The following is a 22,380-nucleotide window of genomic DNA, read 5'->3' as shown; positions in this document are numbered from 1 at the left end:
CGGGTTGGACTCGCCATCACTAATTAACGGACAATCAATTATTAAGCTCCTGGCTTCCGCCAAAAGAGGTACTCATTCGCACAGCGGTGCCTCTATCACGTATACACGCGACAATGTACATGCAGGTGTGTGTGTGAATATTAGTGTGTGTGTGTATCGGGCGCTCTGTACTGCACGTGCTTAGTCCATTCGTATCATAGTCGTACAGCTGGTATATTATGTGTACACGTGTGTGTACACGTGTGTGTGTTAACGTGTGTGTGTGGCCTTCATCGGTGATAACACTTGCCCCAACAGTCTGTGCAGGCTATACGGGGGATCTTGGTCTTTGTTTGTGCGTGTGTGTGTGTGTGTACACGCGTGTGTGTGTGTGTACACGCGTGTGTGTGTGTGTACACGCGTGTGTGTGTGTGTGTACACGCGTGTGTGTGTGTGGCTTGAAGCAATTGGGCTCCCGTATTTAACGAGAAGTCGTTCGTAAAAATGTGTCTCACCGTGTCACTGTCACCAGGCGGAAGTCCGGTCCGGGTGTGTGTGTGGTGTAAGTTACGGAGCTGTAGTCAACACACACGCACAGGCTACAGCAGTCATTCACTGTGGGTCTGTGAGGTTGTACCGGTGTGTGTGTGGTGTGAGTTACAGTGCTGTAGTCAACACACACGCACAGGCTACAGTCATTCACTGTGGGTCTGTGAGGTTGTACCAGTGTGTGCGTGGTGTAAGTTACGGAGCTGTAGTCAACACACACACACACAGCAGTCATTCACTGTGGGTCTGTGAGGTTGTACCGGTGTGTGCGTGGTGTAAGTTACGGAGCTGTAGTCAACACACACGCACAGGCTACAGCAGTCATTCACTGTGGGTCTGTGAGGTTGTACGGTGTGTGTGGTGTGAGTTACAGGACTGTAGTCAACACACACACAGCAGTCATTCACTGTGGGTCTGTGAGGTTGTTCTGTGTGTGTGGTGTAAGTTACAGGACTGTAGTCAACACAGGCTACAGTCATTCACTGTGGATCTGTGAGGTTGTACGGTGTGTGTGGTGTAAGTTACAGGACTGTAGTCAACACAGGCTACAGTCATTCACTGTGGATCTGTGAGGTCGTACGGTGTGTGTGGTGTGAGTTACAGTCCTGTGGTTCTGTAGTCAACACACACGCACAGGTTACAGTCATTCACTGTGGGTCTGTGAGGTTGTACGGTGTGTGTGTGGTGTGAGTTACAGGACTGTAGTCAACACACACACACAGCAGTCATTCACTGTGGGTCTGAGGTTGTACGGTGTGTGTGGTGTGAGTTACAGTCCTGTGGTTCTGTAGTCAACACACACGCACAGGTTACAGTCATTCACTGTGGGTCTGTGAGGTTGTACGGTGTGTGTGGTGTGAGTTACATGTCTGTAGTCAACACACGCGCTACAGTCATTCACTGTCGGTCTCTTTAGGTTGACCGGGCGAATCTTTGTGTGTGTGTAGCTATCCACAGCCGTTAAGGGAGACAAAGGCGGCCGGGCGTGGTTCTGGCCACCCCCTTCATCGTTTTGCTACTCGCTTACAGAAGGGGGTGGGGGGGGGAGGTATTTCGTGATTGTCCGTAAACACTCTCTTACAACTCAGACGAATAACCACGCGATTGTTTGCGAGCACCGATGATACGACGGAATGGTCGGTGTGGACAACACTACGCCCGACCGCCTTTGTCTCCCCCAGCGCTGATGTGTGTGTGGTTTTTGGCACCCCCCCTCCACCAGGTACGGGCACTCATCATTTCCTCGGGAGGGGTGAGAGATGTCTGCTCGACGGAGTTTGGGGCCATCCATTGAGTAGGTACGCAAAAATCTGTCGAAACTTAACCCACGCAGAAACGATCAAGGATACTCTTGTATAAGGGGCCGTCCATAAATGACGTCACGCACCTAGGGGGGCTGGGGGGGGTCAGAAATTTGTGACGATGTGTGACGAGAGGGGGGTGGTTGAGAAATGTGACGTCACATCAAAATACTGAATTTTGTACCGAATTGGAAAGAAATGGCTCTTCTTGTTATTTTGGTTGCCGACCCCTGGTATAGTACTATAGTAATAGGGCAAGTGCAGAATCACTGAACCGGAATTGATAGCTTGAAAGCATTTAGCGCGGGGCCCTTTAAAGTCCGGGGCCCGTAGCATATGTAGCTCTACTCTTTGGTTCTTTCAGTAAAGTCACGTAGCTACTTTTGCTACTCATGATAATCTGGCACTGCCGGTGTGGGTCGCAGGTTGGCAGCCCCTGGCCATGGAGGGGATGAAGGAGGGAGACCGGGCTCCCGGGAGACCCCCCGCGGTCTCGGGCAAGAGAGGCCGGCGGGCACCTGCCCCGGGCAGCGAGGAGCTGTGCTGCTGCGAGTTCGTGAACAGGCAAGGACAGACGACTCACTTGCTGGCGTGCTGCTGTGACTGCGAGGAGCTGGACTCCACCTGCGACAGGTGAACACACGCGCGTGTGTGTGTGTGTGCGTCTGAATACACCTGTGTGTGTGTGAGGTGTGTCTGTGGGAATACACCTGTGTGTGTGTGAGGTGTGTGTCTGAATACACCTGTGTGTGTGTGAGGTGTGTGTCCGTGTGAAGACACCTGTGAGTAAGGTGTGAGTGTGAGTGAATACACCAACATCAGTGACAATTATCTAAACCGGTCCTGGGCCTCCCCTAGGTCGACTCGGCCTCAAATGAGTGAGCCATACAAAATTATCAACTTAAAAATTAGCCTTGTTATATTTGGTCAAACATTTAATTAACTCACCCCTAATGCGATGGCTGGAACTGCTTCTCTTTGGTGAGGCGTGTGATGTTAGCTGGTATTGATGATGTTGCTACTCGCAACTGCTTTTCCAGGTTTGCTCCTAGTTTTATTGAATTTCGAGTCCCGCCTGCGGTTGCCTTGGCAGGGCCACACCAAATGGTTTTGCGGGCGTTCTACGGCCCGCGGGCCGGACGTTCCCCAACCCCTGGGCTAGGTGAACCCGAGAAGGGCACGTGACCAGGAGAGGATAAGGACGGGGGCCAGAAGGGGACCGAGGGGACACGTGACGTCAGGTCCCAGAACCTTCGGGGAAGATCCCGAAGGGGGCCTGGCCGAGGGCGGAGCAAGGCCACGCTCGGGGGATAAGGAGCTGGTCCTGTGAGCCGAGCGGGGCTGTTCTCTGGGATCAACCCGTCGTGCCACGCTCTTCGCTCTCCGGGCACGACATCGTGAACCAGGCAGCGCGTTAGCTGACCTGGTCCGATTATATAGTTAGCCCGTTAAGTGGTCAAGTAGTTTCGATTTAAAGCTTTCATGACTGCAGGGATTAATCTTCTTGGTTCTTTCGGTAAAGTCACGTAGAAGGGAAATAATAAAATAATAAAAATGCAATTATACAAAATAAATCGGACGCTGTCTTTCCGACAGCCCTGTTCTTCACCTGAGGACGGCTGCTTGCATTGTGGCCGGAACGTCGTGAGAATTATTTTATTATATGTTTTATTTTTATTATTTCCCTTCTACGTGACTTTACCGAAAGAACCAAGAAGATGGTCAAGTAGTTGCCCGTGGTGGTCACCACCCTATGTCGTTATCCCGCCAAGAGTGTATATAGTTACGTAGTTACCCTGTTGGGGTGTGTAATACACGTGTTGCCTCCAAGTTAGAAGTGTCTGCCTCCGTGGAACCCACTACAATAGTATCATATTTTATCGCCGTAACGCGATTATCCTTGCTAATGTTACGTATTTCATGAACTAAACAAACTGTAAAAGTTGTCAATAAATAACTGCGCTCCATTAAATCAGACTGTTGCTCAATGACGGAATGACGGTTAGATGTCACCGTTTGTGACGTGATTTTATTTGAATGTTGTGCAACTTGGTACACGGGCATTATCCAATGTTTGGGCTTGTAAAGTTGCAATGGTCAAACGATTTACGCCAATGCCTTTGCTGGACAAACTCCCGTTCAACGATTTTACCATGCAGCCTTTGGCACTTATCGTTACGATTCATCGTTGGTTGTTATTTTTTTTGGATCAGATCGTTGCGTGAGTATACCACGTGCCAGTGTGTTGTGTCGTAACGCCCCTCCACCACCCGATGCAGTCGAATAGACAAAGCTGTCACGTGAATAAACGCGTCAATGTACAATACCTGTCAACCCCTTATCAGTGCCTATCTTATTACAGACCAATTCAGACCTTATTGGTCACTCCGTGCCCCTTATGAATCTCAAATGTTCATCCTACAAAGTCCCATCACAAGAGAGAAACACAAACAAATAGACAAAATTCTGTTTGAATGCCCGTATTGAAACGGCTGGACGCCGTATGGACCTGCAAACTAAATTTTCCTGTACAAGAATACGGGTAAACTGTATAGGTTGACAGGTATGATGTACTATCTCTTCAGCACTATTATTCACATGATCGGACCCAACAGCAATCGATGATAACTTCGGTAATATAACTTTAAAACACCAAAACATGTGGAAAAAACGATACAATAAAAATGCAAAACACATTTACAAAGGGATGGCAAATGGATGTTACAATTATCGTCATAGTGTGTACATTTACATCATATATCGCAGACCCCCCCGTTGTTAGATTGTATATGCGCGTATGCTTGTGTATGTGTGTGTGAACACAGCGATGGGTGTATGCACCCGTGCTATACGGGGGATCTTTGTCTTTGTATCTAAATGGCAAGCGGGAGTGTAGCGGTTAGTACACTGCGCGATGAATCCCGCGTCCCTCTCGCCTACGCACCACAGCTGCTTCAGGTGCCAGGGCGTCGGCCTCGCCTCGCTGCATTCGCTGTGCGACGACATCACCGACCGGATCCGCGTGCCACGGTGGTGCCCGACGGCCGGCCGCTACAGCAACGCCACCGGCACCGGCACCGCCAGAGCGAACGGCGGCGCTCGCCGCCTGCTGACCCCGGCGGACGCGGCCTCCATCCCGCCGGTGCTGCTGCTCCCGGCCGCCCTGCGGGTCGCGGCGCTCCACCCGGCCGCCACCCTCGCCGCGGCGCTCGCGGCACCAGCGCTGCTGCTCGCCTACTTCCTCGCCACGCACCGCCGCCGTCGCCGCTCCCCCTTCTTCCTGCGTCTGGGCCTCGCCTCGCTGCTCTACCTCTACGCCGTGTTCTCCTGGGAGCTGTGGTGGCGGCGGGGGCGGACGTGGTTCCGAGACGCGACGGAGATGGCGATGACGAGCGGAGGAGGAGGAGGAATCGGCGACGGACAGTGGCTGTGCGTGACGGCCCTCTTCGCGGCCGTGCTGCTGCTGCTGCACTGCTCACGACGCGACCCGGGATACCTGGACCCCAGCGATGCCGAGGTGTGTGCTCACGATAGTTAATTATTTTTATCATTTTCTCTTTCAAACGGGGTTGGTTTCTAACCGAGGCGATGTGTTCGTGCGTACGTATACCCGGCGACCCAGGTTCGATTTACGCTCACGGCCAATGCCAGTGATGATTATCTGAACCGGTCCTGGGTCTTCCCCTAGGTCGACTCAGCCTCAAATGAGCACCTAATGCGGTGTATAAACATTGCCACTACGGAGACAAAGGCGGCCGGGTGTGGTGTTGGCCACTCACCCCCTCGTGTGCTGTGCCGGCCTTCATAGGTGCTCGCTAACAGCACTTGCCCCAACAGTCTGTTAAGGCGATACGGGGGATCTTTGTCTTCGTGTTTACGTGTATGCGTGCGTGTGCTCGTGTGTGTGTGTACGTGCGTGCATGTGCTCGTTCGTGTGTGTGTACGTGCGTTTGTGTACGTTGCCGTGTGTACGTGCGTGTGTGTGTGAATGTGGTGGAGTCCAGGAGGGGGCGGCTGGCTCTCCCGGTAGCGAGCGTCGTGCCTGTGAGGTGTGCGGCGCGAGGCGCCCTGCGCGGGCCGGGCATTGCCGCGTGTGCGATCGCTGCGTGCGGAGGTTCGACCACCACTGCGTCTGGTGAGAACCTCTCACCCTCTCAGCCTCTCACCAGCAGGGGGCCGCAAACTCGGACTTGGGTGCATCAGCTGGTGAGGCCCCCGTTGAGCCAAGCGGATCTGTTACCGGGATGGCCACAGCCCAAGAAAGACGGCAACGGTGGAAGTTACCGGACAGTGCAGGGAGGGAATGGGCCAACTCAACAAGAATAATTGATGCAAAACCCACACCAGAGCTTACTGCAAACAGGGTAAACAATAGGGTTAAATAAATAAACAAAACCGCCGTCAAAATATAATTTCACAGACGCGTGTAAATTAAACAGCCTCACACATTACAGAGCTTAGTTATAGCATTCATAGCAATAGCGGCAGAGGGAACAAACCCATGCCCATGGGCCAGATAGAGGCCATGACTTAATTTAATACGTCTCGTGGCCACGTGAGGCCCTACCACCTTCGACGTGGCCCACGAACGAAGCGGGGCGGCAGCCAGAACAGGCGCCAACAGTTTGCCCGAGCTCCGTGGCCCGACATTGGGATGTTTTGCCAACTCCAATTACGTGTGATCATACGCATGGGAGTGGAAACCGGAGCGCTCGGAAAAAAAAACCCAAGTGCGTTAGGGAACCAACACTATATTTTACCCCCCGTACAGGTGGAAACAGATGGAGATTAGTCAGTACTTTTGCTGTACCGCCTTGTGGCCAACCAGGGTAGGGCCCCTCCTCGCGGCCCACGTAAAGGGGAGTTGCACAACTTTTGTGCGGTGATCCACCAACCTTCGCTGCTGCCTCCAGAGCGCCGGATCAGCGGTAGCCACGTGCAGCAGCGTCGCCACCCACCGCCACTGCCACCGCCGCCACCTGCTGGCCGGCTAAATCGCCATTGATCAGACGTTGTGACGACCGTCTTTCCCAAGCGCAGGATCGACAGCTGCGTGGGCGAGGGAAACCACGTGTGCTTCGTGGCGCTGCTGGCGCTGTTCGTGGCGACGGTGTGCGTGGGGCTCGCGCTGGCGCTGCCGATCGTCTGCGCCGGTTCCCCGCTCGTGCTGGCGCTCGTCTACTGCCCGCATGCCTACGAGCGCGCCGAGTGAGTGCGCAAACTTCGTCATTATCATCGTCGTCGTCGTCATCAGCATCACCATCATCTCCATCATCATCGCCATCATCATCGTCATCATCATTGTCACCATCACCTTCATCATCGTCACCTTCATTGTGTGTTCCGCAGGGCCGTGCTGGTGTACGCTTGCGCCGTGCACACATGTTAACATAGCCGCCTTCATGCGCTGCGCTGTTGTACATGTGTGCGGGTGTACATATGTTCGTGTACCCCGTGTTCACGCACACGTTCACGTGTTCCGCAGGGATGCGCTGGTGTACGCGTGCGCCGTGTACGCGGCGCTGGCCGCCGTCTTCGTGTCGCTCCTCCTCTGCGTGCAGCTCTGGCACGTCGCCCGCAACGAGACGCAGCGCGAGGCCGCGCTGGCGGCGCGCGGGGGCCACCGCCACGGGGGCCACCGGAGCCACGACCGCGGGGTCGTGCGGAACTGCAGGGAGTTCTTGATGCTGGGGCGCGAGCGATCGCGAGGGAAGAGCGCGGCGGAGATCGTGTGACGGAATGGGTCGTTGAGCGAGCAAGCGAGTGAGCGGACGGGCGAATCGATTGATGGCTTGGCCAGTAACCGCGCCTCCCAAACTAAGGTGCTCTTAAGAAACCTAGGTTTCAGTGCAGTTGCTCTAGACTCCTAAAGCAACTATCACGAGAGTGTTGAAGTCACAGGAAACCACCAAGTTGAATACAGACACATGGACAAACACGAAGACGGACACACATACGAATCGGACACACAGACAAACACAGAGGAACACGTGAATAAGACAAAGACTCCCCAGCAAGTGCTGTTAGCAAGTAGCACCTATGAAGGCCGGCACGGCATACGAGGGGGTGGGTGGACAGAACCACGCCCGGCCGCTTTTTTTTCTCCCCAATGGCGATGTTTACACATCGCACCAGGCACTCATTTGAGGCTGAGTCGACCTAGGGTGAGCGTGAATCGAATTCGGGTCGCCGGGTTTGTTGCGAATCAGGAGATGACAGATTCCCCCTTGCTTGCATGAACGGGGATACACACTTAACTTGTTGACTTCATATTTTCTTTTTAAATCAAAGTTGTTTCTTGCCATTTTGTAGAGATTCCACATTTTAGAGTAAGGTGCCAGTCAACCCCTGACTTCCCAAAGGTTGTGGCACTCATTTTATCGACCCCGCAAGGGGAGATGGGCTAGCCAGAACTCTATTGGTTCCAAAAGAAAACACTATCGAGACCTGGCAGACACAACCATCGTGGAGATCCATGTGTTGATTGGTGTAATTGCAAGCGTGCAGTTAGTGTTGTTCGACATATTGGCTCCATCTGGAGTGTTATTCAGTTGAACCTTTTAGATTCAATGTGCTCTCCTTCGCAGGAATAACGTGACGAACACTTTTACAAACGCAAGCACTGTCCGCAGCTGATTAGAAAACGCATCTGCCAGAAAAGTGCACACCGGACAGAAACAATAATGATTTATTTTTTCAAAATCAGCTCAGGGTTCTCGTAAATCGCGTGGCTTCTGTGTGGCCACCCGCACTCTGAATCTCTCCCCTACCCCCAAATATTTGGGGGCTTTTTTTTTTATTCCTGTGATGTAAGTTGTCTCGGGTGAAATACTTTGGCTCTGCTTTGACAGTCGTCAGTGGAGTGCAGCCACAAATGTGCCTCACGGAGAGATTCTGAGCGACCAGTTTTCCCACCGGGGGACCAACGGTTCCACGTTTAAGCGTGCTGTACACAAATAACACATTTCCTTGAATGGTTTATTATTGTTTTCAAATTTACAAGCACACAGTGTGCGCACTTACATCGTAAAGTTGCGCGTGTTTCCAATTGTTATTTTTTTATCAGATTGATAGATGCAAAGACAAAGATCCCCCGGATAGCCTTGAACAGACTTTTAGGGCAAGTTACTGTTAGCAAGCGCCTCTGAATGCCGGCACGGCACACGAGGGGAGGTGGTGAGACCAGAACCACGCCCGGTCGCCTTTGTCTCCCTCGTGGCGATGTTCTCACATCCCACCAGGTACTCATTTAATGCCGAGTCGACCTAGGGGAGGCCCAGGTACGGTGCAGATAATCGTCACTGGTGTCGGCTGTGAGCGGGAATTGAAGCAGGGTCGCTGGGTTCGTAGCGCAGCGCTAGCTCAGCACGACACTACCGCTTCCCCTAAAAAAAACTCGATAGTGATATACCACACAGGGCAGGGGGAGCGTTGGTGCAGTAGTTCGCGCGCCGTTACATGAACCCGAGTGCAATTTCAGTTTGAGTTAAGAGCCCACGGCTGACGTCGGCGGCGAGTGTGTTGCCCAGAGCCAGTGTCATGTGCCCTTCCTTCGCTAACCGGCAACGATCATCATCGTGGTGAAGTATGGGCAAGCAACCCTCTGCCAATCCACCCCCCCCACCCCATTGCTTATGCGGTATTGGGGGTATGGAATGCCTTCATCCGGCAGTTGACAAAGTTGTTCAAGTTATTATTTATTGTACGAGCATGTTTATGATATTTGCTGTGCGTCACGCACGCTGTAGAATGATTATCTTGGTTCACTGTGATTTTTCCACGAATTATAATCATAAAAAATAAAGTCGTTGCTGTTTCATGGTGGTGTACGGTTACTTATTAGTGCTAGTTTTAACTGTGTTATTTAAGCACCTCTGTTGTTTCTAAGGCGTAACTTACAGCAAGGGTAAGGACAATAAACAATTTTCTTCTTGGTTCTTTCGGTAAAGTCACGTAGAAGGGAAATAATAAAAACAATGTTCGGGTTCTCACAATATTTTGTTAGCTCCTTTGTTATTCCACTGCTGGATGAGGCCTTCACGTGGATGAGGATCTGGGAGGGGAGGAGAGTGAACTGAGAGGTAGGAGAGAGTGCGTGGAGGGGAGTAGAGTGAGCTGAGAGGAGGAGAGAGTGCGTGGAGGGGAGTAGAGTGAGCTGAGAGGAGGAGAGAGTGCGTGGAGGGGAGTAGAGTGAGCTGAGAGGTAGGAGAGAGTGTGGGGAGTAGAGTGAGCTGAGAGGAGGAGAGAGTGCGTGGAGGGGAGTAGAGTGAGCTGAGAGGTAGGAGAGAGTGTGGGGAGTAGAGTGAGCTGAGAGGAGGAGAGAGTGCGTGGAGGGGAGTAGAGTGAGCTGAGAGGTAGGAGAGAGTGTGGGGAGTAGAGTGAGCTGAGAGGAGGAGAGAGTGCGTGGAGGGGAGTAGAGTGAGCTGAGAGGTAGGAGAGAGTGTGGGGAGTAGAGTGAGCTGAGAGGAGGAGAGAGTGCGTGGAGGGGAGTAGAGTGAGCTGAGAGGAGGAGAGAGTGCGTGGAGGGGAGTAGAGTGAGCTGAGAGGTATGAGAGTGCGTGGAGGGGAGTAGAGTGAGCTGAGAGGAGGAGAGAGTGCGTGGAGGGGAGTAGAGTGAGCTGAGAGGTATGAGAGAGTGTGGGGAGTAGAGTGAGCTGAGAGGAGGAGAGAGTGCGTGGAGTAGAGTGAGCTGAGAGGTAGGAGAGAGTGTGTGGAGTAGAGTGAGCTGAGAGGAGGAGAGAGTGCGTGGAGGGGAGTAGAGTGAGCTGAGAGGTAGGAGAGAGTGTGTGGAGTAGAGTGAGCTGAGAGGAGGAGAGAGTGCGTGGAGGGGAGTAGAGTGAGCTGAGAGGTAGGAGAGATTGCCTGGAGTAGAGTGAGCTGAGAGGAGGAGAGAGTGCGTGGAGTAGAGTGAGCTGAGAGGTAGGAGAGAGTGCGTGGAGGGGAGTAGAGTGAGCTGAGAGGAGAGAGTGCCTGGAGTAGAGTGAGCTGAGAGGTAGGAGAGTGCGTGGAGGGGAGTAGAGTGAGCTGAGAGGTAGGAGAGTGCGTGGAGGGGAGTAGAGTGAGCTGAGAGGAGAGAGTGCGTGGAGTAGAGTGAGCTGAGAGGTAGGAGAGAGTGCGTGGAGGGGAGGAGAGTGAGCTGAGAGCTAGGAGAGTGCGTGGAGGGGAGTAGAGTGAGCTGAGAGGTAGGAGAGTGCGTGGAGGGGAGTAGAGTGAGCTGAGAGGTAGGAGAGTGCGTGGAGGGGAGTAGAGTGAGCTGAGAGGTAGGAGAGTGCGTGGAGGGGAGTAGAGTGAGCTGAGAGGAGAGAGTGCGTGGAGTAGAGTGAGCTGAGAGGTAGGAGAGAGTGCGTGGAGGGGAGGAGAGTGAGCTGAGAGCTAGGAGAGTGCGTGGAGGGGAGTAGAGTGAGCTGAGAGGTAGGAGAGTGCGTGGAGGGGAGTAGAGTGAGCTGAGAGGTAGGAGAGTGCGTGGAGGGGAGTAGAGTGAGCTGAGAGGTAGGAGAGTGCGTGGAGGGGAGTAGAGTGAGCTGAGAGGAGAGAGTGCGTGGAGTAGAGTGAGCTGAGAGGTAGGAGAGAGTGCGTGGAGGGGAGGAGAGTGAGCTGAGAGCTAGGAGAGAGTGATGACTGTGAGATGTGATTGCTCGCTCATGGGTGCCCAATTTAAAATGTGAAAGTCAAAATTCGATCCATGCAGCCTCAGCAGCAGCAGCATTCAGGTAGCAGACACAACGTTTGGTAGGTAGCCTTGCATGAGGATAATCCGAGCGAAAATATGCACGTTACCTTACTCTTTGGTTCTTTCGGTAAAGTCACGTAGGTAGAAAAATAACAGATCACGACGTTTCGATCGCATCAGGTGGGACAACCACAGCAAGAAAAAACTGCTGAAGTAGGCGGTGGTTGTCCCACCTGATGACGATTGCTTGTGTTGCGATCGAAACGTCGTGATCTATTATTTTTCTACCTACGTGACTTTACCGAAAGAACCAAAGAGTATGGATTCCTGCAGTCACGAAAGCTTCAAATCAAGATCGCACTTGACCTTGTTTCGCAAGCGCGTGTACAGGTGAACACGGGACCACACCGAAGATAGTTCAAGAAGACGGTGGTAACGACGGCGCGGGCGGGGGGGGGGGATAGGAGATTGGAGGAAACCCAAAGGAGGTACATTTGATGGGAAACAAGGAGATGCTGAGAGGAGCTTGTGTAAGGTTACAGAAGGTCGGGGGTGAGGGGGGTAAATACGGAGCGTGGGCCTTGAACTCAGCACTCCGAGAGAAGAGAAGGCTGGTTGAAAAAAGAGGTCACAACGCGTGTGTTACTGAGTCCCCTAGGTCGGCTCAGCCTCAAATGAGTACCTGGTGCGGTGTGTCAACATCGCCACTAGGGAGACAAAGGCGGCCGGGCGTGGTGCTGGCCACCCACCCCCGCGTGTGTCGTGTAGGCCTTCATAGGCGCTCGCTAACAGCACTTGCCCCCACAGTCTTTTGAGGTTATAACGGGGGATCTTTGTCTTGTCTTTGTTACTGGAACAATGCAGTTTGCTTCGCGCGACTCCCACACGTATGCCAAGTCCACCATTGCTCCTGTAAACAGGTGGCAAGTGCGAAGTCCGCGTGCCTCACACCACCGTTGGGATTATAAATGCCAAAATAATTACGCTTACGTTGCTATTGTTTCAACAGTAATACGCCACTCTTGCGCCTGGAATTCATGGTAATTGATATGCCCCCCACCCCCGACCCCCCCGCTGTTGCTGATAACTCGGACTCACAGAGATGATGGGCACGATATGCATTCTGACCACACATGACCGGAGGAGCAATGCAATGCAGACACAGATGACCGATGCAATGTAGGATAATTGAAAAACACCTAATTTGCAAACGTAATTGCATTGCATATTCAAATGAGGAGGGTCCTTCGGTTTTTCACTCCACATTTAGAGGACTTGGCTGCTCTAAATGTCCACGTGACGATAAGCCAGGTCGCTTCTGGGAAAAAAATTAACTATATAGCTCAGTGGACCTTACCTGGTAACATAAAATAGTTTTAGTTGAATCGTTTTTTTTAAAATCAAGATTGGCAACTTTTGGACCATCAAACCCATAGACTCACACGTGGGCCACTATGTATTGTTTTTCGAATGATGCCACGGAACATTCTGACGTTCACTGTGAAGCAGACGGCGCTTCTCATCACGTGGACATGTTTTGCAGCCAAATACTCCAAACGCGTGTTTCTCAATGAAAAAAATAACCTGCGAATATACTCGGTTGAGAAAACACCTCGCAACACCGCTCATCCTACTGTACCTGTCTGTAAAACACAGCGCATTCTTTCGTGATAGCCTCGTGCTATGAATGGCGTGAGAACGAAATGTACCGAATAATTTTGATTTGGTCTATTTTGAGGTGTGCTCTCTCTCTCTCCACGTCTCACGCAGACACATTAAGGGACCTGTGTGTGTGTGTCTGTGTGTGTGTCTGTGTGTCGTCGGTGCTCGCTAACAGCACTTGCCCCAACACCCTGGTGAGGCTATATGGGGTATGTTTGTTTTTGTCGTTGCGTGTGGGGAGCGGTGGCGTAGCGGTTAGCGCTCTGCGCTACGAACCTGGCGAGCCGAGTTTGATTCCCACTCACGACCAACAACACCCAGTGACGATTATCTGCACCGGTCCTGGGCCTCTCTCAGGTCGACTCAGCCTTAAACGAGTACCTGGTGCGATGTGTAAACATCGCCACTGGGGAGACAAAGGCGGCCGGCCGTGGTGTCATTCTGCCTCCCCCCCCCCCGTACTCATGTGCCCTGTCGACCTTCATCGGTGCTCGTTAACAGTTACTTGCCCCGAAAGTCTGGTGGGGACACACGGGAGAGCTTTGTCGTGTGCGTGTGTCGCGTCTCAATGATCTCTCTCCCTCCGACTCCCTCTCGCTCTCTCTCTCACACACCTCGGGGCCAAGGCCGTAATTATAATATATATTGGTGGGGGGCACATCCCCCCTCTAATATTCAAATATGCTTAAAATGCCCCCCCCCCGATATATTGCTATAGAAAATAATTGCTCTGCGATGTAAATAAAAACAACAATTTGTTAAACCTTGGCCACAATATCTGGACTTGTCTTCATTAAAATCAATGCATAGATTTCTGTTCATATGATTGTGGTTATGGTTGTAATTTATTAATCCCTAATCTCTGCCATTACATACAATGAAACAAGAAATGCTTAAAAAAGTAAAAACAGAGCAATGTAATACAATAGACTATTATACATTATTGTAAAAAATAAAAAAATAAAAAGTCCATCCCATGTGTTAGTGATTTTTTTTAAATATTTTAGGCTGGAAATTAGTTTTCAAATTTCCATATTTTTCTGGGTTGGGACCCCCAGACACGCTATGGCTACGGCCTTGATCGAGGCTGCTGCTGCTGCTGTTTGCCCGAGGTTCCACCGCGCTCCGCGATCATTCGCCCCATAAACGCACTCGGAGAGCGGTTACGGCGCCCGGCCAATCGAGCCCACCCACCGCAGACATTACAAAATGATGAAAACCATCACGCACCGGAGCAAAGGTCCATTGCGACATTAATCGATATACATATGCAGGCGAGATGCACCCTGTCGTTCAATTATTACACCGCTGAGTGGTGGTGGTGGCTTCGTTTGTCGCGGTGGTGGTGGTGCACGTGTGTGCTCCACGCATCTCTTCTTCACAAGCAGGGTGGGTGGATCATGAAGAAACCAGCATCATCATGGACCTGAGACTGTGATTCCGCTGGGCGACTGTACATTTTGTTATTATTTAGAGGTGCCTATGAATGTCGTTGGAGTGGGAAAATCAAGAAGACACAATCAATAGACATACACGCAGAGAGGAACACAATACGTATGCACAGAGACACGATACACACGCAGACACGTGTGTGCAGAAATACAAACATACACGAAGACAAAGATCCCCCGCATAGCCTTAACAGACTGTTGGGGCCAGTGCTGTAAGTCAGCACACATATCAAACAAAGACAAACAAACACGACGGTCATGTATACATACAATGCACACACATAGGCACATACATAGATATACACACGGAGATAATCGTATGAACACAAATACACGTGCACAAAAACACACTTACATGCAAACTCCGAGACACACACACACGTACATATAGACACAAACGCATTGCCCACAAAGAACCACGCACGAACATACAAAGATCCCCCCGTGTAGCCTCAACATAATTTAGGAGCAAGTGCTGTTAGCGAGCACCTATGAAGGCGTCCACGAAGACACACACACATACAACCACACACGCACCAACAGCCAGTAGGTGAGGTTGACATTACCACAGCGCTTGTGCCAGGCTAGGTGCACACACACACGCGCTTTCAATGTTTGTGGATCGCGCCTGCAAGCTGGCTCAGCTGCCTTGGATCAGGAGCAAGCGACGCACGTTGGAGGCAGCAGCGCCACGTGACATGGTGAGTGGTCACTCGTGAACTGTGCTGGAGATCACGCCTAAAGGTCACCAGTGGCCCGCGGGCCTTATGATGAAGAACACAGGTCTATGGGTCTCGATGTCAGTCTATGAGTCTGAGGGGGGATCTAAAGCTCTCAAGGCGATTCCATGGGTCTCGATGTGAGTCTGTGGGTCTCTGTGAGTCTATTGTTCTGTGTTGAGTCTGTTGGTCTCGATGTGAGTCTGTGGGTCTCTATGTGAGTCGGTGGGTCTCAGGGTGAGCCTATGGGTCTCTCTGTGAGTCTATAGGTCTTAGAATAAGTCTATGGGTTTCAGGGTGAATTTACGGGTCTCTATGTGAGCATATTGTTCTTCTGAGCAAATGGGTTTCTTTGTGAGTCTATAGGTCTCAGAATAAGTCTATGGGTTTCAGGTCGAGTTTACGGGTCTCTATGTGAGTATATTGTTCTTCTGAGCAAATTGATTCCTTTGTGAGTCTATAGGTCTCAGGGCAAGTCTATGGGTTTCAGGGTGAGTCTATGGGTCTCAGGGTAAGTCTATGGGTTTCAGGGTGAGTCTATGGGTCTCTATGTGAGTCTATGAGTCTGAGGGCGGATCTATAGCTCTCAAGGTCTCTATGTGAGTCTGTGGGTCTCTATGTGAGTCTGTGGGTCTCAGTGTGAATCTATAGATGTCTTCTTCGTATGGCTGATGTTGACGAAGAGCAACGACTGTAATTGTACATTGTGGTGGTCTCAGATGATCGCGTCTGGAGTAGCGGATTGGTGCATCGCTGCTGTCATGGCGATTCGTCCTCCTTCATGTGTGTGCATCGGGCATTAAGTCGTCACGTGTTCCATGGTTCCGTTCTGAGCGGTGACCACGGTCTGCAGGATAAATCAATATTCTGATTCTGACCGGGGAGGTGTTGATTTTCCCATTGGCGCATCATCATCAGCATCAATTATCCGCATCTGCTGCTGCCATAGTTTGTGTGCGGAAGCGGTTTAGGGGTTGTGGCCCCAGAAGCTTCAGGGTTGAAGATCTTCTGCGTTGAGAATGACTACAAGATTATGAACGCCGGCGTCGTTATGGAGCATACAATGAACATAATGCATCGGCAACGTCTCCCATCATACACACCTGTTTCTTCGCATAAAATGAGTAATATGTAAAAAAAAATAAACACGCTTTTATTAAATGTACTAGTAATGGCGAACTCCACGACTCCAGGAAGTGGCCCCGAAGCTTGCCATAACGTAAGGGACCGTAGTGATTTACAGCCAACGTCAGTTGACCGTGGATAATTAGACCAAAGCCGAAACATAACATATGAAAAAAATGTTTAACAATATTAAAATATTTTATTTTTTATGATAGAATATAGTATTGTCATCAGTATGACACAAGTATACCAAGTTTGCAGTCGATACCACATTGGGAAGTGGGTTAAAATTGAGTTACAAGATTTATGGATACAACAACGACAACAACAGACAGAGCGAGTTAAATGAAGGCGTGTAATAAATGAAAGTGATTGTTGCACAACACATCGGTCGCAGCGCCCTTCTGCGAGTTCGCAATATCAGCAGCGTTCGCTTCAAGACGAGCAGAGTCAACGCTGCTGCTCAGCCGCCAGATGTCGCAGGCAACGGAACCCTTCCACTTGACAACATTGGCACCCAGTCGGACGCAAAATCGCATGTGCAGTGCACGCAATGATCATCAACGTCATTGTGGTGAATACAAAGAACTAAAATAAACAATCAGACTTGAGCAGATAATCACCAATTACAAGTGTGGGGGGGGGGGTTCTATTTGGAGGGGGGTTTCTATAGAGGGGGGGGGGGGGGGTGGAGAGGCGGTGGGGGTAGGGGTGGAAGAGGAGGCTGCGAGGAAGCAAGTCGTGTTATGGGAACCCCGGCGCTGTCGCCGAGGGGATGATGGGGATGCGAAGCGCGGACTTCGCTCAATGCGCGATGCTCAAAACGGGGTTCAATTCCCCCGGAGCTCGGGTTCATTCCGCATGGAGTTGAGTGAGTGTAGTGGATGATAATAGCACTTGCCCGGACAGCCTGTTCAGGCTATATGGGGGATCTTTGCCAATGGGTGCTCATGACGAGCGGAGACGATTGGTAAAAAGGGGAAAGTTTCGTTTCACTCTAAGAGACTACACATTCAATTCGTTTCACTCTAAGAGACTCCACATTCAATCCGTTTCACACTAAGAAACTACACATTCAATTCGTTTCACTCTAAGAGACTACACATTCAATCCGTTTCACTCTAAGAGACTACACATTCAATCCATTTCACTCTAAGAGACTACACATTCAATCCGTTTCACTCCAAGAGACTACACATTCAATTCGTTTCACTCTAAGAGACTACACATTCAATCCGTTTCACACTAAGAGACTACACATTCAATTCGTTTCACTCTAAGAGACTACACATTCAATCAGTTTCACTCTAAGAGACTACATATTCAATCCGTTTCACTCTAAGAGACTACACATTCAATCCGTTTCACACTAAGAGACTACACATTCAATCCGTTTCACTCTAAGAGACTACACATTCAATCCGTTTCACACTAAGAGACTACACATTCAATCCGTTACCAACCACCTTGAGCTGTTATGAAAGGCGTTTCATATAAAGCTGTACTCGGTATTATGTTTGGATCGTCTATTGACACGTAAGTCGGGAAGACACCATTGGGCTATAAGACTTTACTGCATGATGGGCTCTCATTCCAAATTCCAAACTCCACCGTTTGAAAAGTATCCGCGACGTAGATTGCGCAATGGAATAAGGTCGCGGCTGCTGCTCGCCACCGCACACACGGAGAGCAGTTCCAGAAGAGGTCTCGTCCGCGACCGCCTTTCGCGTGACCAAGTGGAGCGCATGACAGCCGAGTCTTGGCGCGTGACGAGTTGTCGTGCTGCGTGTTTTACGGGGCGAGGCGGCCCATGCAGAGTTCTTGATCGCAAGGCCCGCGGGTCACTGGCGGCCCCTGGTGGCCTTTAGTGCGGTTCCCGATAAGACACAAAGAGTGAAAACACCATCATCATCCTCGTGCTGATGTCAAACCCCCAATGGTGTCAAACGTGCGGCGGCCCTCACGTTGATGATGTCTCATCGGCGAAAGTGGCCCCCACCCCACCCCCCACTCCTGACACTGCAATGCGAACGCTTGGGAGCGAATGGCGCAATTCAACCTGTCACATCAGAAGGATGAGAAGTGTATTTTACACCGAGGAGTTAAAGCCCATTGAGCTAAGAAGATGTTTGTCAAGGGCGACTCGCCAGGCAGACAAGATCAAAGCGTTACGCAATTACAGATGTATAAACAAAAACAAGCTTAATAATAATACTACAATAATAACAATAATGATGTCGAATTGCATTCGCACGTGAACTGGAGTGATTTTTAATAATACTGTAGAGTCAGATTAAATGAGAGACAGAGAAGGCAGAACGGACAGGCCTGAAGACGAACCTATCGGTGGTGTTTCCAAATCGTCGAGGCTTTGAAAACCTTTGGTCCAAAAAGTGTGCGCGAAATCGTGGAACTATCCATCGACAATTAAATTGTGCGGTGAAGCTGCTTTGCCGGTGGGTGCACAAGCACAATGAACAACAACACCACCACGTTTTGTTTACGTGCAGTAGCGGTCGTGACGGCAATGGGTCAGGTAGGGGCCCCAATGTTTGATTCGCCTCGCACGGTCGCCACCCTATGAGGCTTCGTCTATCGCGGCTTCTCTTGCCTAAGGACATCACGGCAACGCTCACGGTCTCGAACATTGAACGCTGTAGGGGGCTCTCGCTCTTCGCAAAATGTAGCCGCCGCGGCTCCGTGTTACCCCTTTGCGATATTACGTTCACCGCACTGATTCGATTGGAACAAACTTTCTCGCTCGTTTCCACTGCGTAATCACGACTCACTGATTGTTCCCCAGCTCAACCCACGATACCTTCAACTCCCCATCATAACCGCCACGGCTACTGTTCCCCATTCATCGTCTCGTTATATGGCTATTGCTCGTTAACCCCACTCATTCAAAACGTTCATCATCATCATTAACCGTCATCGGTTTCGCTTTCACCGAATTCTCGCATCGTCACAGTTCCGCCCTCCATTGCTTCCTCTCATCTGTTTCATTCACCGCATCTCCACCATTATACATCCATAACGTACCGTTGTTAATTCTGTGTAAAGTGTCTTGGATATATAAATCATTTCAAGATAAGAGAGTACTTTCATAAAAAATATGTATATACAAATCATGTAAGCCGAGTTTTAAATCAGTTTTTGTTCTTTTACACTGTTGTTGAAAACAAATCTCATGACGTTTTTCAAGGGAGGCCCCAACGCGTGGCTTTTGCCACCAGGGATTGGGGAGAGGGGGGGGCAAGGCACCCCCTGCCCCCCCGCCCCTCGCTAGTTACCGCTACTGGTCACGTGACCATCGTGTCGGGTGGAGGTGGGTTCACGACGCATTTACATTTCCCCAAATCCAACACCGACAGAGCAACTGCGTTGTTACGAAGAGCACAGCACCTGTTGATGAATGCGGCGGGGACGTTGTGTGTTTACCTGTACGGGCGCTACAGGTGCTTCCATTCCCAAGGGGGCCGGTGCCAATTCGTCACGAGCTTAGAGGGCAGCGGAGGTTGTTGGGGAGCCGTGGGTGGTTGACCCATGATCGTATTGAGTGGTTTTATGACCTCTCTCTCTACCTCCTCAACATCAATGCCTATCCCATAGCGTGCGCTCTTTCTCTCTCGCGCCCTCATCACCCCCACACTCACCACCAATCATCTTACATTTCCATCCGTGTGTTCGAGTATTTGTCTGTGCATCTAAGTGCATATATATGTGACTGTGTATGCATGTATATGTAACTGTGTATGTATGTGACTTGTGCTGTCTGTGTGACTGTGTCTGTGTGACTGTGTATCCATGTGAATGTGTGTCTGTGTGACTGTGCATGCACTCTATGTGACTGTGTGTCTAAGTCACTGTGTATCTATGTGACTTGTGTCGTCTATGTTACTGTGTGTCTATGTGTCTATGTTATTGTGTGTCTATGTGTCTATGTGACTGTGTGTCTATGTGTCTATGTGACTGCGTGTCTATGTGTGTATGTGACTGTGTGTCTGTGTGTCTATGTGTCTATGTGACTGCGTGTCTATGTACCTTTGTGACTGAGTGTCCGTGGCCAAACATTTCCAAGCGGCACCCTCCTGAAATTCAGGTTCTGGGACTCATTTCGTTCAACGGATAATGTCTGACCTGAGGTCCAGATCAATCGGGTAACCTCATCGGGCGTCAGGTGAGTGAGTGGTGTTCGCCTTGCAAATCGCACTCGAGTGTGGAGACTGGGGACGGTGATGAGTCCCAGCGTGTAGCAGCACAGGGAATGGAGAGAGAGGCGACTATAAATTATAGATCACAGCAGTGGCGATCTTGTCTCACCCAAAATCACACCTCTCAAAGCATTTCATATCTCCCCCCGCCTCTCTCTCTCTCTCCATATTCACGCATCGTTTCTCTAATCACCACCCGAGCGCTCTCTCCACTCACGCATCTCTCTTCCCTCTCGCATCACACTCAAAAACACTCCGCTCTCGCTACCTCTACACTCACACCCCCTCTCGCCACAAAATCCCGTCTCGCTCTCTCTCTCCACTCACGTCTCCCTCTCTCCAAATGCACTCCCCTCTCTCTACACTCACGTCTCCCTCCCCATGCACCCCGCTCGCTTGATTTCTCTCGCTCTCTCCGCTCACGACTGCCTCTCTCCCCATGTACCCTGCTCTCGCGCTCTCTCTCTCGTTCCCGCCCCCCCCTCTCTCTCTCTTCACTCACGCCTCCCTCCCTAACTGCGTTTGTCTTCAATCCGAATCGGGCCGCCAGTCTCACGGTTGTGTGCATGCGTGTTCCCGTTTCAGAACATGACGGTGGAGATGGGCTGCTTCAGGTACTGTAAAGAAATCGCCATCGTCATGATCAACGGCATCATCATCACCATCATCGTCAGCAGCATCGGCATCAGCAGCATTAGGACCATTCCGAGCTTCGGCATTCGTACCCGTAGGATCATCGTCAACAGCAGCAGCAGCATTAATATTAGTGGGATCATCGTTCTCATTCGCAGCATTCGTATTGGCTTTAGTAGGATCATCAACAAACAGTAGTATTAATACTAATATGATTAGCATAATCAACCGCAGCAAAAGAAGTAGTATTGGCAGTATCAGCAGCAGCAGCAGCTGCATCGGTAATAGTAATAGTCGGGTAATCAGCAGCATCAACGATCGCATGAGTAAAAGTAGAATCATCATCATCAGCAGCAGCAGCGCATTATATTAATTAGCAGCAGCAATGACACCAGTAGTAGAATCATCAGCAGCAGTTGTAGCGGAAACATCAGCATCATCAATTATCATCAGCACCAACAGCAGCAGCAACGACTTTAGTATTACACACATCTTCAGTGTCATCATCATCAACTGCTGCATTATCAGGATCATCATCAACAACATTCTTCCATCATTTACAACAAATATCTATCTGGTTTTCAAATAATTAGACGTTAGTTTTGAGCATCGATGTCAGCTCTCTTCGCTGACCGAGTGGATAAGCATCAGCTGAGTATCAATGCCACTTGCTGCAATGTTAGCCGTCACTCATCGATACGATATCGCTGTCAGCCTTGAGATATCAGCATGAGCAGCTGTCCTGCATTGCTCATGCTCTCTGTTAATTCCTCGGTCTACGTGAGGTATGGTGTGTGTATATGTGTGCAGTATATACTTTGATACAGAATGGCAGTGGTTCTTCTTCTTAACCTGGGGTGCACGCTACACCCCCTGGGGGAGCGAGATGCCCTTTCTGGCGGTGCGAGACACGGCTAGATATATATTTTTAGAAGGTAAATCATCGAAACACAAATTAAGCACGGGCACATGAGTACAACTGCTTTGTTATTCTTGGTTCTTTCGGTAAAGTCACGTAGAAGGGAAATAATAAAATAATATTAATATAAAACAATAAAAATTCTCACGACGTTGTTC

General features: G+C 50.5%; 2 protein-coding genes across 10 annotated transcripts in view; both read left to right on the top strand.

The window, feature by feature from the left end:
- The first annotated feature begins 59 nt into the window (after positions 1-59).
- On the top strand, positions 60-9,648 carry LOC144731549 (palmitoyltransferase ZDHHC23-like). Of its 9 annotated transcripts, none has more exons than XM_078612737.1 (7): positions 60-125; positions 1,751-1,822; positions 2,255-2,462; positions 4,779-5,346; positions 5,834-5,964; positions 6,870-7,037; positions 7,315-9,648. In XM_078612737.1, exons 3-7 carry the CDS (start codon positions 2,272-2,274, stop codon positions 7,562-7,564), a joined length of 1,308 nt encoding a protein of 435 aa, XP_078468863.1. In that variant the 5' UTR covers positions 60-125; positions 1,751-1,822; positions 2,255-2,271; the 3' UTR covers positions 7,565-9,648. The 9 variants fall into 9 exon arrangements, with proteins under 9 accessions (XP_078468863.1, XP_078468853.1, XP_078468881.1 ...); XM_078612727.1 differs by having other exon boundaries at positions 61-125; positions 1,751-1,826; XM_078612693.1 differs by lacking the exon at positions 60-125 and adding an exon at positions 372-631.
- Positions 9,649-21,100: 11,452 nt separating this feature from the next.
- LOC144731542 (cGMP-dependent protein kinase 1-like) overlaps positions 21,101-22,380 on the top strand; it is a 33,957-nt gene continuing 32,677 nt past the window's right edge. Inside the window, exon 1 of the mRNA XM_078612671.1 lies at positions 21,101-21,284. Coding sequence (XP_078468797.1) covers positions 21,259-21,284 — 26 coding nt within the window. The 5' untranslated portion in view covers positions 21,101-21,258. The remainder of the gene's footprint in view (positions 21,285-22,380) is intronic.

Source organism: Lampetra planeri, chromosome 2 (genome assembly GCF_965212315.1).
Source record: "Lampetra planeri chromosome 2, kcLamPlan1.2.h2, whole genome shotgun sequence".
In the NCBI taxonomy this organism is placed as follows: Eukaryota; Metazoa; Chordata; class Hyperoartia; order Petromyzontiformes; family Petromyzontidae; genus Lampetra; species Lampetra planeri.
The sequence above is the reverse complement of the archived record's forward strand: the minus strand, read 5'-3'. Positions and strand labels throughout refer to the sequence as shown.